The 15262-nt window shown below is 38.4% G+C and overlaps 3 protein-coding genes across 6 annotated transcripts in view; all 3 read right to left on the bottom strand.

Moving 5' to 3' along the window:
• Window positions 1–1083, bottom strand: part of LOC106518692 (cytochrome P450 2K1) — a 6405-nt gene extending 5322 nt beyond the window's left edge. Inside the window, exons 1-2 of one of the 4 annotated variants that reach the window (XR_001310350.1) lie at window positions 874–1080; window positions 342–459 (exon numbers count right to left, since the gene is read on the bottom strand). The gene's annotated coding sequence lies outside the window, so the exon portion shown is untranslated. Of the gene's footprint in view, window positions 1–341; window positions 460–873 lie in introns of all 4 variants that reach the window. The other 3 variants (XM_014010070.1, XM_014010068.1, XM_014010071.1) reach the window with 3 other exon arrangements.
• Window positions 1084–1699: 616 nt separating this feature from the next.
• On the bottom strand, window positions 1700–6172 carry LOC106518690 (cytochrome P450 2K1). The gene is made up of 10 exons (XM_014010066.1): window positions 6066–6172; window positions 4875–5171; window positions 4633–4795; window positions 4403–4552; window positions 3964–4124; window positions 3599–3778; window positions 3379–3520; window positions 3106–3290; window positions 2546–2687; window positions 1700–2382 (listed from the first exon to the last, which is right to left on the bottom strand). The coding sequence occupies exons 2-10, from the start codon at window positions 5064–5066 to the stop codon at window positions 2195–2197; spliced, it is 1503 nt and encodes a 500-aa protein (XP_013865520.1). The 5' UTR covers window positions 5067–5171; window positions 6066–6172; the 3' UTR covers window positions 1700–2194.
• Window positions 6173–8369: 2197 nt separating this feature from the next.
• LOC106518686 (cytochrome P450 2K1) overlaps window positions 8370–15262 on the bottom strand; it is a gene marked incomplete in the record, with an annotated part of 19277 nt that continues 12384 nt past the window's right edge. Inside the window, 9 exon segments of the mRNA XM_014010061.1 lie at window positions 8370–8683; window positions 8894–9035; window positions 9133–9317; window positions 9411–9552; window positions 9643–9822; window positions 10019–10179; window positions 11092–11241; window positions 11333–11495; window positions 11589–11810. Coding sequence (XP_013865515.1) covers window positions 8496–8683; window positions 8894–9035; window positions 9133–9317; window positions 9411–9552; window positions 9643–9822; window positions 10019–10179; window positions 11092–11241; window positions 11333–11495; window positions 11589–11810 — 1533 coding nt within the window.

Genomic DNA, 15262 nt, shown 5'->3' on the forward strand with positions numbered 1-15262 from the left:
GCACTGAGTTGCCGCCATGTGATTGGCTGATTAGAAATTAAGTGTTAACGAGCAGTTGGACAGGTGTACCTAATAAAGTGGCCGGTGAGTGTATATTTCTGCTTTTATTTTTAATTCTGTCAGTTTCGGTCCTCCGTACTGCAGGAGCCTGATAATCATCCATTCATTCAAATCAGGTGTGTTTGAGCAGAGAAAAAAGTAAAACATGCAGGGCTGCGGCCCTCGAGGACCAGGATTGCCCACCCCTGTCTTGGAGAATTAAAAGAGCAAAACGTTTTCACAAAATGTTGTTTTTTATGTAAATAATACAGATTAAGACCTGTAGGGAAAAACATACCTACCAACTTCAGTTAACGTCAGCAGAGATCCAAAACCTTTGCATCAGCAGAAAAAAAAGCTATTTTGTTTGTTCAGAGCTGGTAAACAGTAGAGATTTTCTGACTTTGCATTCCACTTATCCTGTTGAGATTATTTAAAAGTTGAATTTATAATCAACACAACTTAAAGTTAATTCTTTCACTACAAATAATTTTCTTAACGTAATTTGAAAAGCAGGAAACTGTGACAGAGATTTTTTCAGAAATTTTGCAAATATAAATGACACATTCACACCCATACTGACAGAAACTCATTTAAAGGATGTTACAGCTTGTAATGACTCATTTACATATTTATATATTTAGAATCTTAAAAAAAACAACGAAAGCTCAAGAAGTGCTTAGCTTAGCAGCTGCATCCAATTTAAATTAATTATCACATGGTTAATTAAGGAATTGCACATTACCAAAACACTTCTCAGCTGCTGTAATCATTTTTAAAATTGTTAGAAATTCTAAACATTTTCATTGTGTGAAAACCCCCACTAGTACTCACCAACATCAGCTCATTGGATTAATTCCATTCGGCAGATAAAACGACAGAGTCCACTCTTTATCTGTCGTCCAGTGTTGAGGGGAAAAGTCCTTTCTTCTTGCACAGTTGTGGTGAGGAATACTCCTCCCACCCAAAAGGCAGGGATGTGATCTTCCTCTCAGTTGACAGCTTAATGCAACATAAACTGTGCACTCACATGATTTAGCATTGTTGAGCATAGCTCCTCTAAAGCTGATCTGCTTGTAAACATCAAGGGGTCCCAACAACATGGGATGGAGACAACTCAGTGATTCCCAAAGTTGAGGTCAAGACCCCAGTGTGGGTCATGAAACATCAAGTAGTGGTCCAGATAACCTTTAGATACTAACTTCTAAAAATGATCACTTAAGGCATTTATTCACCATAATAATTATAAAAGATAAAAACAGTCAATGTGTTGACCCCTTGTTTAAAGTTGTTAGCTAAATTCATAAACCTAATTTGGCTACATAAATTGGGTCACAAGCCTTGTGGAAACCCCTGGTATGACTGATTACTGCCTTGTATATACAGTAGTTAAAGGTCATTTCTGTAATTAAATCAAGATTCTCATACAAAAATAGTTTGTGGTAACAGTTTACATTATTTTTAACTTTGTCAGAAATAGAATATTGATTATCTACACTGTTAATTTCTGAGATTTCAAGTGCTGGGGTGTGTGTGAAATAAAAAAAAAAGATAAAAAAGACTCAACCTTCACAACAGAACCAAAAGCTGTTGACAGTTTACAGCAAATCCATAATTCTGAAAGAAAAGCACTTAAATAATTGAAAAATAGACCTCAAGCTTCTAAAAGGCAAATTTTTATTGATGTTGAACCATGAATGTGTTAAGACATTAAGTAAAAAAAAAAAATCATGTGGCTGAGATCTTTAAAAAAAGTTATTGAAACTTATTTTAAATCCTAAATACTGACTCTAAAATTATACTCTGTAGCAATTTAATAATCAAACCATTTAACATTTAATGTTTTCTGTTTCCTCATTACAAAAAATCCCTGTTAAATTCAATAAGAGGTTACTGTTTAAAATCAAATAATTACTTAATATTAAATTATCTAGTTTGGCACAGATTAAAAAAAAAGATCAGTTTGTTGGTGTCAAGTTCCGACAAGTTTGGTTCACTTCATTGATTTAAAATTCAAAAGCATTTCATGCATAAGTATATTAAAATACTTCTTTGCTAAAAAAAATATTAAAAATAAAACACCGTGTCCATCGTGTGGACCAAACAGCACTTCTGCTCTCACAACGAAATACAAAACAAGACTTTGTCGTCTTCTTCACTTGCGTCGGACAGCGCACAGATTCTGAGGTCGAGGACAGAGGCTGAAGCCCACAGCTGGGGTTAAATCCAGCTCATCTTTTGAGACTCCAGGAGGAGGAGTGAAACGAAAGCGCTGAAGAAGAGAGGTGAAGAAGATGAAAACCTCCGCTTTGGCCAGAATCTCTCCAAGGCAAGCTCTGCGACCTGCAGGAAGATGGTTGGAGTTAAAACAGGATCATCTGTATGGGAGTTTGTTAAAGCTGCTGAACAGAAGATTAAAAATCCTAAAAGCTGTTTTGTTTCATGTCATCTCTAGTTTTCACTGCAAAGTCAGTCTTTAAAAGGCATACCAAAATTGCAAAAATACCTGCAGAAAAAGACAAGAGGGCATCCCTCCTGACAAAGTTGCCATCATTATCCAGGAAATGAGACGGGTTGAAAGTGTAAGGACTCTCCCATTCACTCTCATCGTACAGGACAGACGTGAGAAGAGGGAAAACGGTTGTTCCCTGTAGGTAAAGGGGGGAAAAAACGCAAGAATTAAAACAATCTGGGCTGTAGAGATGTAGTGGAGGTCATTGGAATGTCCCCAATTGGATGGCTGTGCGAGCTTGTGTGTGTGTGTGTGTGGGGGGGTGTGTATGTAGGTATGTGTATATGTGCCTGATTGTGTGTGTGATGGTCAAATGTCGGGTGTGGCGTCCTGTGTGTTATTGGTGTTCATTTCACATGCTGTATAATTTCTATCAGTTTCTCCCTTTACTGTTCTTATATTTCTCTTCTACTTTTTCTTTCTTACTATAGTATTATAAAAAAAGCCACTGAGGATGCAGAAATTAACATTCAGTTTTGTTTTCTACTGAAGTGGCAAAAAAAAGAATTAAAACAATCTAACGAGGGGAGTTAAGATTGAAATGAACAGATAACCTTTTCGATGAAGTAGCCCTGAAACGTGACGTCTGTACTTGTTGCGTGAGGAAGACTGAGGGGGAAGATGTTTGAAAGTCTGTGTATTTCATGGATCACAGCATCGGTGTACGGCAGGTTCTTCCTGTCCTCCAATCGAATCTGCCGGCTTCCAACGACCCTGCTCAGCTCCTCCAGAACACCATCTAAATGCATGTAACAATTAAATCTAACATGTGCTGGTGGAATATATAAGAAAACTAAAAACAGACAAAATTAAAGTAACTTTTGCACCTTGAATATGAGGGTTCTTGACCATGTGGAAAAGACCCCACTTCACTGTATTCGCTGTGGTATCATTTCCTGCCTCAAGCAGGTTTGTCACGCTGTACAGCAGGTTCTCATCATGGTAGTACAGGTTTTTGAGTCCAGAATCCTATTAAATCCCCAAACAGAAACAGTAAACATCTCAATTTTCTTCAACCAGGTCCTGGGCTGGACTTTGAAGACTCACCTCCAGGTGTTTCTTATGACTCAGAAATGCATCAACGTAACACTTGCACGCCTCAGGGTCCAGAGAATCCTTTAAGTCTGCAATTATCTTACTTGCATCTGCTATGTTTTCATTCACATTCTTGATCAAATCCCTCCAGTTTTTAAGGAGAGGGGCCAGCCAAGGAAAAATGTTGTAAATCTTAAAAAAAAAAAAGACATTTAGCATAAAATAAAATCCACATCAAATCAAATAAACAGAAGTTTCATAGCAATTATTTGCAAAATTTTCAAGGAACTGCAGTAACTATATATATTTTTATACATATCCACCACCCACGTGCCTATAAAATAAATTTACTTTCAGTCTTGAAGTAATTTCCATACCCAGACAGATGCCGACCCTGTCAGACGAATGATTTCACTTTCTCTTTGCACCATCGCCTGGAAGACCGGATCTTTGTAATCAAATCTCCTCCCAAACAGCAAAACCGATATGACATTTGAGGTGGCACAGTTAATGGCCTTGGTGTCACTGAAGGGTTTACCTGTCAGAAAAAAAGTAAATAAGACTGTAAAGTGTGCCTGCAGCAAAATAAAAAGAAGTTGTATGTTTCCTGACAAAAAATAAATAAATTAAAAAATACTCAGAATGGTCTGATTTGGATAATTAGTTCCCACGATTCAGTGTTTTAGTCAGTGCAGTCTTGGGTTGTTATGTGATCGGGCTAAACTTTCCCCTACTTTTGTGCTGTTATGGTGCAGTGACCCCAGTTAATTAGAAGCCTTAAGCATCTTGAGTTCACTCAAGACAAGATTATTTTACCTTCAAAATGTTCAAATTCGTCAATTAGGAAGCAACATTCCTTTGTTATTATCTCTTCACTCAACTTCTTGCCCATTCCAAAATCTCTCAATGTTTTCAGAGCGAAACGTCTCATTTCTTTCCAAGAGTCTCCATTAGAAAAGATGATACCTGAAAACAAATAACGTGTTAACTTTTTTCTTTTTTTAGCAAGACTAAAAAATTTTTTAAAAAAAAAGCTACAATTTTACCATGACTTTTGGCCAAATCATAAAATGCTGGAGTGATATCTCTGTTTCCAAATTCAACAGACTGGTCCACCAGAGCCTGCTTAACTGCCTTGTAACCCGCCAGAACCACCACCTTCTTTGGGCCAAAGTGGACTTGGAAGACTGGTCCATATTTTTTGGACAGCTGGAAAATTAAAGCACACGATCCACACTCCGTAACACACACTAAAACACATTTTAAAAAAAACACACAAGTGACTCACAGCAAAAAGACTTTTGTCAAGCCACTTCAGATCCACCTGGAACAGGTTACCAAACAGAGGAACCGGTCTGGGTCCTGGAGGTTCTGGTCTTCGGCTGGAGCTGAAGCTGGAGTAAAGAAGGTGGAAGAGCAGCAGAGCAACAAAGACTCCAAACAGGGAGACCAAATAGGGAGATTGTAGATCTTCAAACATGATCAGATGGTTTTTTTTTCCAGGAAGACGTCTTCTCTTGGGGAAAAACACTTCCAACAGTGTTTTGGTTTATGTCAGAGCATCAAATCTGGTTTGATCACATTTCTGCAAAGATTGGCAGAAGAAGAAAAAAATCCACAATAGAAAAATCAGTGGTTCCCATCCCTGGTCCTCAGTGACCCCTATCCAACATGTTTTGTTGTTTCCCTGCTATTCAGCAGGACTTCAGAAGATTTTTTAATCACTCTTCATTCAAACCAGGTGGTCAAATCAGGGAAACCTCCTAACAGGCAGGAAAGGAGTCCTTGAGGACCAGGGTTAAGAATCACTGCTTTAATGTTAATCTGATTTATTATTTACAAATAAATGGCAAAGAATCAATGGCTTTGAAAAGCAATACTTAAAAAAACAAAACTAAGTCAATATTATATTTTGAAAATGTCTCATCAAGCTCAGAGAAGCTCTTGAGGTGTTGGTCAACATGCCTGTTTTATTCAGGGCTACATTTGATCACTTCCTTCAGAGTTAAACATCTGGAACGGGAGCAAAGTGCAAGACAAACTAACAAATATTGATCACATTACATTTGTGCTGATAAATCTGAAGTTTACCGTCAGTCATCCAAGACAAAACTAAAAGTGAAAAGTTACTTCTGTTCTGTAGCTGAATAAAACTATTGCTGATGTCAATATTGGACTGAACTTAAGTGATCTAAAAGTAAAATAATATGCAGCCTGACAGTTCAGACTGCGAGAGAGAGAAAAAAGGTTACAACTTTGTGCGCCAGAAACCCATTTGTCCCAGTAATATTTCTGCTGATGAGCTGCTTAAACATTTAAACTTCCAGAACCGAGGCAGCTGCTGCATTCAATTAATTTAATTAACTGCAGCGTCGCTCCTTGCACGCTTCTGTCATTAAGCATAACGGATGAAAAGTTTTGCAATAATAAACAAGATCGGACACATTTTCCCAGCATGCATAAAACATGTGCAACTCACCAGAAATCACCAACTCACAGGTGAACTAGTAGAATTTCTTCTGCTCCGCACCGTTTTGAGCTGAAGCTGAACTGCGTCAAATTTGGAGCGCTGGGCTGGGCGCGCCTGATCACGTGACGTTTACAAATGGGTGTATGGTATGGAAAGCTTGCGAAGCCAGATACACGTGACATTACGCGTTAGTGTAGATCAGAGGTTCTCAGGCCATTTGGGTCTGGGGACCCCTTACAAGGGCGGAAAAAATTCCAGGGACCCCCTCATAAACCCCATGCTGTTTTAAAAGATTATTTATTGTCATTTCAACCTCTAAATGCCATGTGAATATATATTTTTATTAAGTTTATCATGTTTGTTTTATTAGTTCATTGTTCTCCATGCATTTTTAAAAATAAAAACCAAATTAACATTTTAGTAAAAAATTTTGAGGACCCCCAAGATACCTCTCGCAGAACCCTGAGGGTCCAGGGACCCCAGTTTGAGAACCTCTGATGCATCGCCGCGGAACGTCACATGAAAACAAGCAAATATTTAAGAACAAAAATAACTACATCTAAAACAGTACTTCATAAAGTAAGAGAGTTATTCAATGATAAAGATATGTTGTATAGAGCAATAAGTGTTCCACACAAAATATTGTATTGAAGTCTGGGAAAAAGCAAGAGCTGTAAGAATTATCACTAGAAAACATTACAGTCACCCATCAAATACATTATTTTATCAAGTGAAGTTACTGAAATTCTATGATTTGGTTGACTATACTATCAGTTTATGCATAAGGCTCACAAAAGCATATTAACTTTAAACATACTATTAAAATTCGTTAAGAGGGTGAATTATTATGATCGTAAAGGAATATAGATGTTTGTGAAACCTAAATTTTGAACTAGCTTGTGTGAGAGGTTTACTTCGATCCAAGGAATAAGATTATGGAATAATCTGAGTGATGTGAAAAATACCGGATCAATGTTTATGGTTTATGATTTAAACAATGTTTATAGAATGATCGAAGTCATTTTGGTAAAGAAATATGAAATGTGTATCCATTCAAACTGCTGTTTGACGAGGATTTTGTTTTTGTTTAGTTTTTCTTGTTTGTAGAATATTATTTGAATTTATTTTTTTTTGGGTGGGGGGCAGATACAAAATTTATTTTCTTCTTTCTGCTGCCTTTCATTTTATTTGTGATTTGTATTTTTTAGAATTTATTTTGCTATTTCTAAAGCAATGAATAAAGTTAATAAAAACTATTGTGAAAACAAAAAAAATAGGATTATTTTAAATGCTGAATTGATTGTTTAGATATCAGCATTCAAATGTAATATATACCTCAAATTTTAGACCTGTCCATCTACACTGATGTAACAGCATCACAAACTGAACTTTGAAATCTTTGTAATAAAGAACCAAAACAGAAGAGCCTTTTTGATCTTTATAGTTTTGCAGTCAACATTTAAAATTGAACATTAACCACAGTGACACCCCTTACACTGGAGTTTAAATGATGCTGATCCRATGTCTGAAAATGAATAACCTGAGAGCACGGTCAGTTAACCTTTTTATAGTTACTAATGTACAAATTTAGTACATTGCAATATTCAGTGTTGTGTGTATATACAGTGTTTCAGCTGCACTCTCAATTATTCCAACACTCAGCAGCATTACTGTTGTTGTCACAATGTAAAATACCAATAAAACTAGTTCATGAAGTTAATATAAAAAAGTTAAGAACCAACACAAGAACTGAATGCCAACCAGAAATACCTTTGACCTTGTTTGAGCATGTGGTGCCCAATTTCATTAGTAAGTCGTGGGTCAACAGTGCACGCCTACAATTGTGGCATTTGTCACCTGCACCTCATCAAACTGCTCTATGGTTAAATCTAATGTATAGACATATAATAATTAGGGCCRATGCCTTCCAAGCATAGCATACATATTAGACAGCTTTAAAAAAGCATGTAAGGTTGACATGGACCTAAAATATTTTCTTATGATTGCTGGAGTGAAGTTTCACTGATTCAGATGAACCTTTTGAACCGATACCAGGAATATCAAGTGATTTTAACTACATGGAAGCATTTAATGTCCTGAGAGGAGTAGCTTCAGGGTGTTTTTACCAGTAAATCACAAATAGAGCATTTAGTAGAAGAAGGTCCACGTCTTATGGGTCATGTGTATCACTTGAACAAAATACGAAAATATAATAAAGTTTCTGTAATAATCTGAAGAGTTTACAGTGCATGGGATTATGTGTGCAGCGAGATATCATTATATATGAGCCATACAAAAAAGTAAACTCAGGGATAATGCAACWGTCAACAACACATTCATTTGAACTTTATTGATAAAAAGGTTTTTTTCAGACATTGCAACATTTGTGTCATGACATAGGCTAAACAAGACTGTACCAGACAGTTCCAGCTCTCCTCTTTAAAGGCGGTAAACAGCACACAGTTTCTGAGGTTTTGGAGCGAGGGTCAAGCCCACAACTGGTTTTAGATCTATTTCATCTTCAGAAACTCCAGGTGGGGGAGTGAAACGAAAATGCTGAAGGAGTGAGGCGAAGAACAGGAAAATCTCCATTCTGGCCAGACTTTCTCCAAGGCACACCCTGCGACCTGCACAACAAAATGACGAGGCAAGTTTTACCTACAGATGCAGTAAAACCTGAGCATGCTGACCTGGATGAAAGTTTTCAGAGTTGGCTGCCATCAACAATCTGTTTTTCATAAACAAGGCAAATGGATCAAGCCAACRATATGTTTATAAAAACTTGCTTGTAGCTCGAAAAATATGTTGTATGCTAGTACTTAAATCCAAATAAGTACCTGCAGAGAAAGGCATGAGGGGATCTCTCCTGATGAATTTACCCTCCTTATCCAGGAAATGGGAAGGGTTAAAACTGTGAGGACTCTCCCATTCACTCTCATCATACAGGACAGATGTGAGGAGAGGAAACACAGTTGTTCCCTGTAAGTAAAAAGAAAGTAGGCTTAAAAAAAACAACAAATGTGACTTCAAAAAATGTATTAGTGATAAACTAGATGACCTTTTGTAAACSACTGACCTTCTCGATGAAGTAGCCCTGTAAGGTGACATCTTTGCTCGTTTTGTGAGGAAGGGCCATAGGGACGACGTTTGCGTATCTCTGTGCCTCGTGAACAACCGCATCAGTGTACGGCAGGTTCTTCCTGTCCTCTATCCCAATCTGACGGCTTCCAACCACCCTGCTCAGCTCCTCCTGAACACCATCTGGTTAGACGGTGAATATTTTTCACAGATTATTGGTGAATTACCATCAATTTAAAAAAATAAAACTGTTGGCACGAGAAGGAAATTTAGCACCTTGAAAATGAGGAAACTTAGCCATGTAAAGGAGACACCACTTCAGAGTGTTGGCCGTGGTATCAGTTCCAGCTGCGAACAAATTGATTACACTGTACAGCAGGTTTTCATCTCGGTAGTGCAAGTTCCTCATTTCTGAATCCTTATAGAGGTATTAGAAAAATAAAATAATCRTATTAATAAATATTTAAAAGCCTGGGGATGAACTCATTGTTGTCATTTGATTTCTCACCTCCAGGTTATTTTTACGGATCAGAAATGCTTCTATGAAGCATTTGCAGTTCTCAGGGTCCAGACTTTCCTTTAGATCTGCTATTATCCTCCTGATATCTGYCTTAGTGTCTTCCATGTTGCTCATCAATTTCGTCCAGTTTTTAAGGAAAGGGCCCAACCAAGGAAYCAAGTTGTAAATCTGACAAAAACAAAAAGAGTATATGAAAGTACACACACTCAATCAAATTTTGAATAACCTGATCAAGATTTCTAAAGTTATATCGGTACAGAAATAAATCAACATAATCAACTGATTTAAGAGCTTTGAAATAAGTGAAAAATTATAAACTGCATCTGATGCAAAAGTTTTGTTGGAGTCATGAAGAAAATCTAACCACAATGGAGGCTGTTCCCATCAGATGAATGATCTCGTTATCTCTTTTCACCATTGTTTGGAAGGTYGGGTCTTTGTATTCAAATCTCCTTCCAAACATTAGAGCTGAAATCACATTTGAAGTTGCGTAGTTGATGGCCTGAGTGTTGTCGAAGGCTTTACCTGGGAGAAAAATCAGAAATTATAGTTAAGGATTGGAGGGTTTTTTTTTTTTTGTTTGTTTTTGAGAGGGGGGCTGTACATTTGAGCCCCTTTCACACTGGATGTCAATTCCACACTGCCCTCCCTRAACAACACAACTTTTCAGAATGTGCAAAAATCTGGAAAATTGTGCATCGCTGCTACCATGCTCCTTCAAGTCCCACCCAAGGCTCACTGCCCCATAAACATAAAGCACCACAACTTAAATTCRCATTATCACAAGTAAATGAAGCCCACTGTACATCTGAAGACTTCACCAAGACCCCAAAAGACCATCCAAGTTCTASCAAAAAATAGTTTTGTGTCACARTGGTTTATTTTTGTCACCCAGCATAAAAAGGACCAAAGTACCTCYTGTGTAAATGTCACTGTAATAGAACTAATACTTTTATGTTTAAGCAAGTAATTCATGACATCCTTTAATGACCTAGATTTTCATGACATGCTGTTCATCTGCAGACAGAATGATTAAAGTCAGAACAAGATTTGCTAACAACAGTCATTCTTAGATWTCACTTGTGTTTATCTTTGTGATTTCCACTGACCTTGTATCAAATCTTGTTAAGATGGCATAATGGTGTTTGTTAATTTATATATGAGGCCTCTCGAGACACAGTGTTCAACAGTGTTCAACAGACAACAGCAGAGTGGAGAGACACTGACAGAGAGAAGCAGAGGCACAGAGACAGGCCAGGTTCTCTGTGTTTCCTGTTGTTGCAATAAAACTCAGCTGATCATCTCATGGAGTACCTTCATTCTTGGACCACGTATTTCTGTCTTTTTTAAATAAATATTACCATAACAGTCACAAAGACCCTCTTATAATAATTGCAACTGTGTAAATAAACCTGAGCACCATTATAAAAGAGTTACCTTCAAATTGTTCAAATGCTTGAATCAAATGGCGACATTCCTCAGTAATGGTCTCCTCACTCATCTTTTTGCCCATTCCAAAATCTTTCAGTGTTGTCAGAGCRAAGCGCCTCATTTCTTTCCAGTTGTCCCCATTTGAAAATATAATACCTGAAAACATAAAATAATCAYGTTTTACTGACAACAGGCTAGTTGACACTTCTATTTTTATTTATTTATTGTTATATATATTTAGTATTACCATATTCCTGGTTCAAATCATAGAAAAGTGGGGATATATCTCTGTTTCCAAACTCATCAGCCTGGTTGACCAGAGCCTCTTTGACGGTCTTGTAACCTGCCAAAACCACTACCTTTTGTGGTCCAAGGTAGACTTGAAAAACTGGTCCATAAATTTTGGAAAGCTGAAAACACATTACAGGTAAAAGTTCAAACTTTTAAAAAATCTGTCTGGGATTTAGTAGAATAAATTTATGGACAAACAGTAGATTACTCACATCAAAGAGACTTTGGTCGAGTCTCTTCAGATCCAACTGGAACAGGTTACCAAACAGAGGAAGAGCTCTGGGTCCTGGAGGTTCTGTCTTTYGTTGGGAACTGGAGTGAAGAAAATGGAAGAGCAGCAGAGCAACAAAGRCCCCAAACAGTAAGACTGAAGTGGGGTATTGAAGAATAACTTCCATCATGCTCTTATGACCTGTGAGCTTCTGCTGAGTCCTCTGAGACACAAACCTTCTGACTGAGCAGCTGTCCAAAACCTACATTCTAATCATTGYACAGCTGACAACCAATRACCTCAATCCAGGGGCGGTTCTAGGGGCGGGGCCACARGGACATTGGCCCCATCTGAAATYTGATTGGCCCCCTGAAGTGCCACTGCCCTGTCACTCATCATGTTGAACAAATACTTGGCCCCCTCTATGAATACTGTGGCCCCTGGATGGCCCTGTACACTGAAAAATCCTAGATCCGCCATTGCCTCAGGCAAATAACAAATTTACTGAGAGTTAGCAGAAACAGGAGGTTTTGTCACTCMGAACACTTCCTGTTTTGGCCTAAAATAYGGCAAAGCTAAAGCAAAAAAATAGAAAATAAAAAAGAGACACTAATTGCATCGGTCATTGTCCGTAGGGTATATTTTAGAGTCTGTGTTTGCTTTAGTTTTCTGAGTTTTGGTCAGTTCAGGACCTGTTTTTTTTTTTTCTTGTAGAACCTTTACATTGGTACATTTCAATTTGTTTTCCTTTAAGACAACTGTTAGGATGCTGAATTATTTTTTTACATTTTGAAAAGATGTAAAAAAAATGCTAAATTTATTTATATATTGTAACTGTTTTTTTTTTAGTGGGTTAGCATTTTTTTGATCCCATGCCTATTTGTGAGTTTGCTCACTTACAAAGAAAATAATATTTTTAGCAGCAGAAGTAGAATTTTCTCACAGGCAACAACACCTTTAAAAATCAAAATATATGTTTTCCCCCAAATAATAGAGACTATTTTTTATTTAACAGTACAAAACTCAATGACAGTCAGTATTGTTAGGAAATACTCTATAAGAATAAAACATTATTGTCAGAATAAAAAAAAATCAATCAAGTAGGCTCAGCTCTTTTCCTCAGTGGTGATGGACAAMACTCAGTTTCTGAGGTTTAGGACCAATGACCATACCTACAACTGGTTTCAGATCCAGTTTGTCCTCTGAAACTCCAGGTGGAGGAGTGAAACAAAAATGCTGAAGAAGGGAAGCAAAGAGCAGGAAGAGATCCATTCTGGCCAGACTCTCTCCAAGTAACGTCCTGCGACCTGCAAAAATGGTGAATAGTCCTACTACAGGTTCAATATCAGTGTTTAATTGRCTTATCTGAGTGATGSAGCAATTCATGTTGGTGGCCTTATGTTCACGCTACTAGCCTAACAAATCTTAAAAAGTCTTAAATGAAGCAACCCAGCTCTTTTCTAGTTKGTTKTKTGTACTTACCTGAGAATCTTTATCAACTCAAAAGTAAACTGCCACAAGTTGTTCTRTTTATGTAAACTGAACTCACAWGCAAAYRATTTTCTCCAGACAAATAAAATTTCAATKTTGAAAGTTGAAAATTTAAYAGCAACAGCAAARTTATTGGCAGTCAAGCTTCCTGTCCCCCTAAATTTGATGGTCACAAYGGAAAAGGGGTGTGGTCACWAAGYKGTCCCTRGGGGGCAGTGAGACCCAACTTTTTTTCTGTYAACRTGCTTTTTTTGAAAGAGTGGACCCYAGGGGACATGAAAATTCCTGAGAAGTTCAGTAGTGGGGTGTGCATGGTGACCCACCCTAACCCACAGACTAAAAAAAGATGAAAGTTTTCATCTTCTGTTGGGATTGTGACCAATTGACCCCCCCCCCCCAATGACATCATCACACAGATATTTGTTTAATGAAATGTCATGTACATGGAAGAGCTAATCAATACCAATCTGCTGATACCTTGTTTTTAAACTTTGGTTGGTTTATAGCAAAGTTACTGGCAGTTAAGGTCCATGTACCCCTAATTTTGATGGTCACAAATAGAAAAGGGGTGTGGCCAAAAAGGGTTCCCTGSGGGGCAGTGGGACCCAACTTTTTTTCTGTTAACATGCATTTTCTGAAAGAAYGGACCCCATAGGGTACATGAAAATACCAGAGAAGTTCAGTACTGGGGGTGGGGGGGGTGCACGGTGAGCCACCCTGGCCCATGGACTACTGGTCACATGCATGTAAATGTGAAATGGGGTGAAACTGATAAGGGACTGCAATCAATACTCCCCTGTAATGCTGTGTTTTAATCTATCTCCTGTTGCCCTTGGATCTAAACAACTCAAAGCCTTAAAGTTTTAAAACTGGTTTGTTTTTACCCAAAGACATCAAGAGGGTTAAATACTTGAATTTTCAGTTTAGACGTGTGTTCTGAAGGTTATAAAGTCAATGATCTATTGTTGATAATACTTCTGGTCACTGGATTGCACTGCTGTGACAGTGTAGGCAGAAAAGATTGTTGGGATGTGGCTCCTTTACTCCTCTCTCAAACCAACTCCTGGCATTTAATTGCATACAGGAGAACTGTGATCAGTTATACTGTACATTGGGGACTCTGCAGTTTACACTCATCTACAGGCAAGTGGTCACTTTTTCAGTGAGGAAGATGTTCACATCCTTGATAGAGAGGAACGTTGTTTTTGAGAATGAAGGAAGCAATTTTTGTGAAGAAAAACTGTCCATCATTAAACAGGGCTGGAGGCCTTGTTATCCAGTTGTCATCTTCCTACAATGCTGTTAAAGCAAGTATGGCTCAGGACAATTCTGGTGACAGGAGGCTCCAGATTCATCTTCCTGTTAGCTGAAGGGGACAAAACTACCTCCAAGAGTGAAAACCAGCTCTAAAAAAAAGAAAAAYAAAAAKTTAAACCAGCTTGCAGCACACAGTGCTTTGAAGCAACGTATCGTCAGTAAAATAAAAGAATAATTGGCTATAAGCCCACCAGCRACCGGTTCTCCACCGGCATCAGCTGTCACTTCGACCTGCAACCGGCTCAYACCACCAGCCAGRGGTTCCCCATCACTGTCGGCTACTGCCTTGAACCGCTACTGGCWTGGCCCACCAGCCGYCGGTTCTCCATATAGGSGAACAGGTCTGGGCCTAGGAGGTTCTCGTCTTTGTTGGAAACTGAAGCTGGAGGAGTGGCAGAGCAACAAAGACCTCAAACAGGGAGACTAAAGTGGGGGACTGAAAAAAAAAAACCTCCAACATGTTTCAGTTTTTTTTTTATTTTTTTATTTTTTATTTTTTACCATTAGTCCTGTTGAGATCTCAGATTTTTTCAAGGGAGGCCTGGGCCTGAAGGCAACCTATTGTACATGTTTTTAAGGGTGGGGGAAACCTGAGTACCCAGAGGAAATCCACACAAGCCCAAGAATAACATGCAAACTCCACAGAGAAAGAGCCCAGGTCCAAACTGGGGATCAAACCCAGGACCTTCTTGCTGTGAGGTGTCGGTGCTCCAGGACCTTCTTGCTGTGAGGTGTCGGTGCTCCAGGACCTTCTTGCTGTGAGGTGTCGGTGCTCCAGGACCTTCTTGCTGTGAGGTGTCGGTGCTAACAGGACCTTCTTGCTGTGAGGTGTCGGTGCTCCAGGACCTTCTTGCTGTGAGGTGTCGG

This window comes from Austrofundulus limnaeus, unplaced genomic scaffold, assembly GCF_001266775.1.
Source record: "Austrofundulus limnaeus strain Quisiro unplaced genomic scaffold, Austrofundulus_limnaeus-1.0 Scaffold65, whole genome shotgun sequence".
NCBI lineage: Eukaryota > Metazoa > Chordata > Actinopteri > Cyprinodontiformes > Rivulidae > Austrofundulus > Austrofundulus limnaeus.

What these genes read in the sequence shown, in the direction of transcription:
- LOC106518690 (XM_014010066.1), bottom strand. Translation starts at nt 5,066, where the DNA reads ATGTTTGAAGATCTACAATCTCCCTATTTGGTCTCCCTGTTTGGAGTC. An exon ending in TTGACAAAAGTCTTTTTGCT is followed by an intron (nt 4,796 to 4,874) that starts GTGAGTCACTTG and finishes TTAATTTTCCAG; the next exon opens with CTGTCCAAAAAATATGGACC. An exon ending in CCTCTTGTCTTTTTCTGCAG is followed by an intron (nt 2,383 to 2,545) that starts GTATTTTTGCAA and finishes ATCTTCCTGCAG; the next exon opens with GTCGCAGAGCTTGCCTTGGA.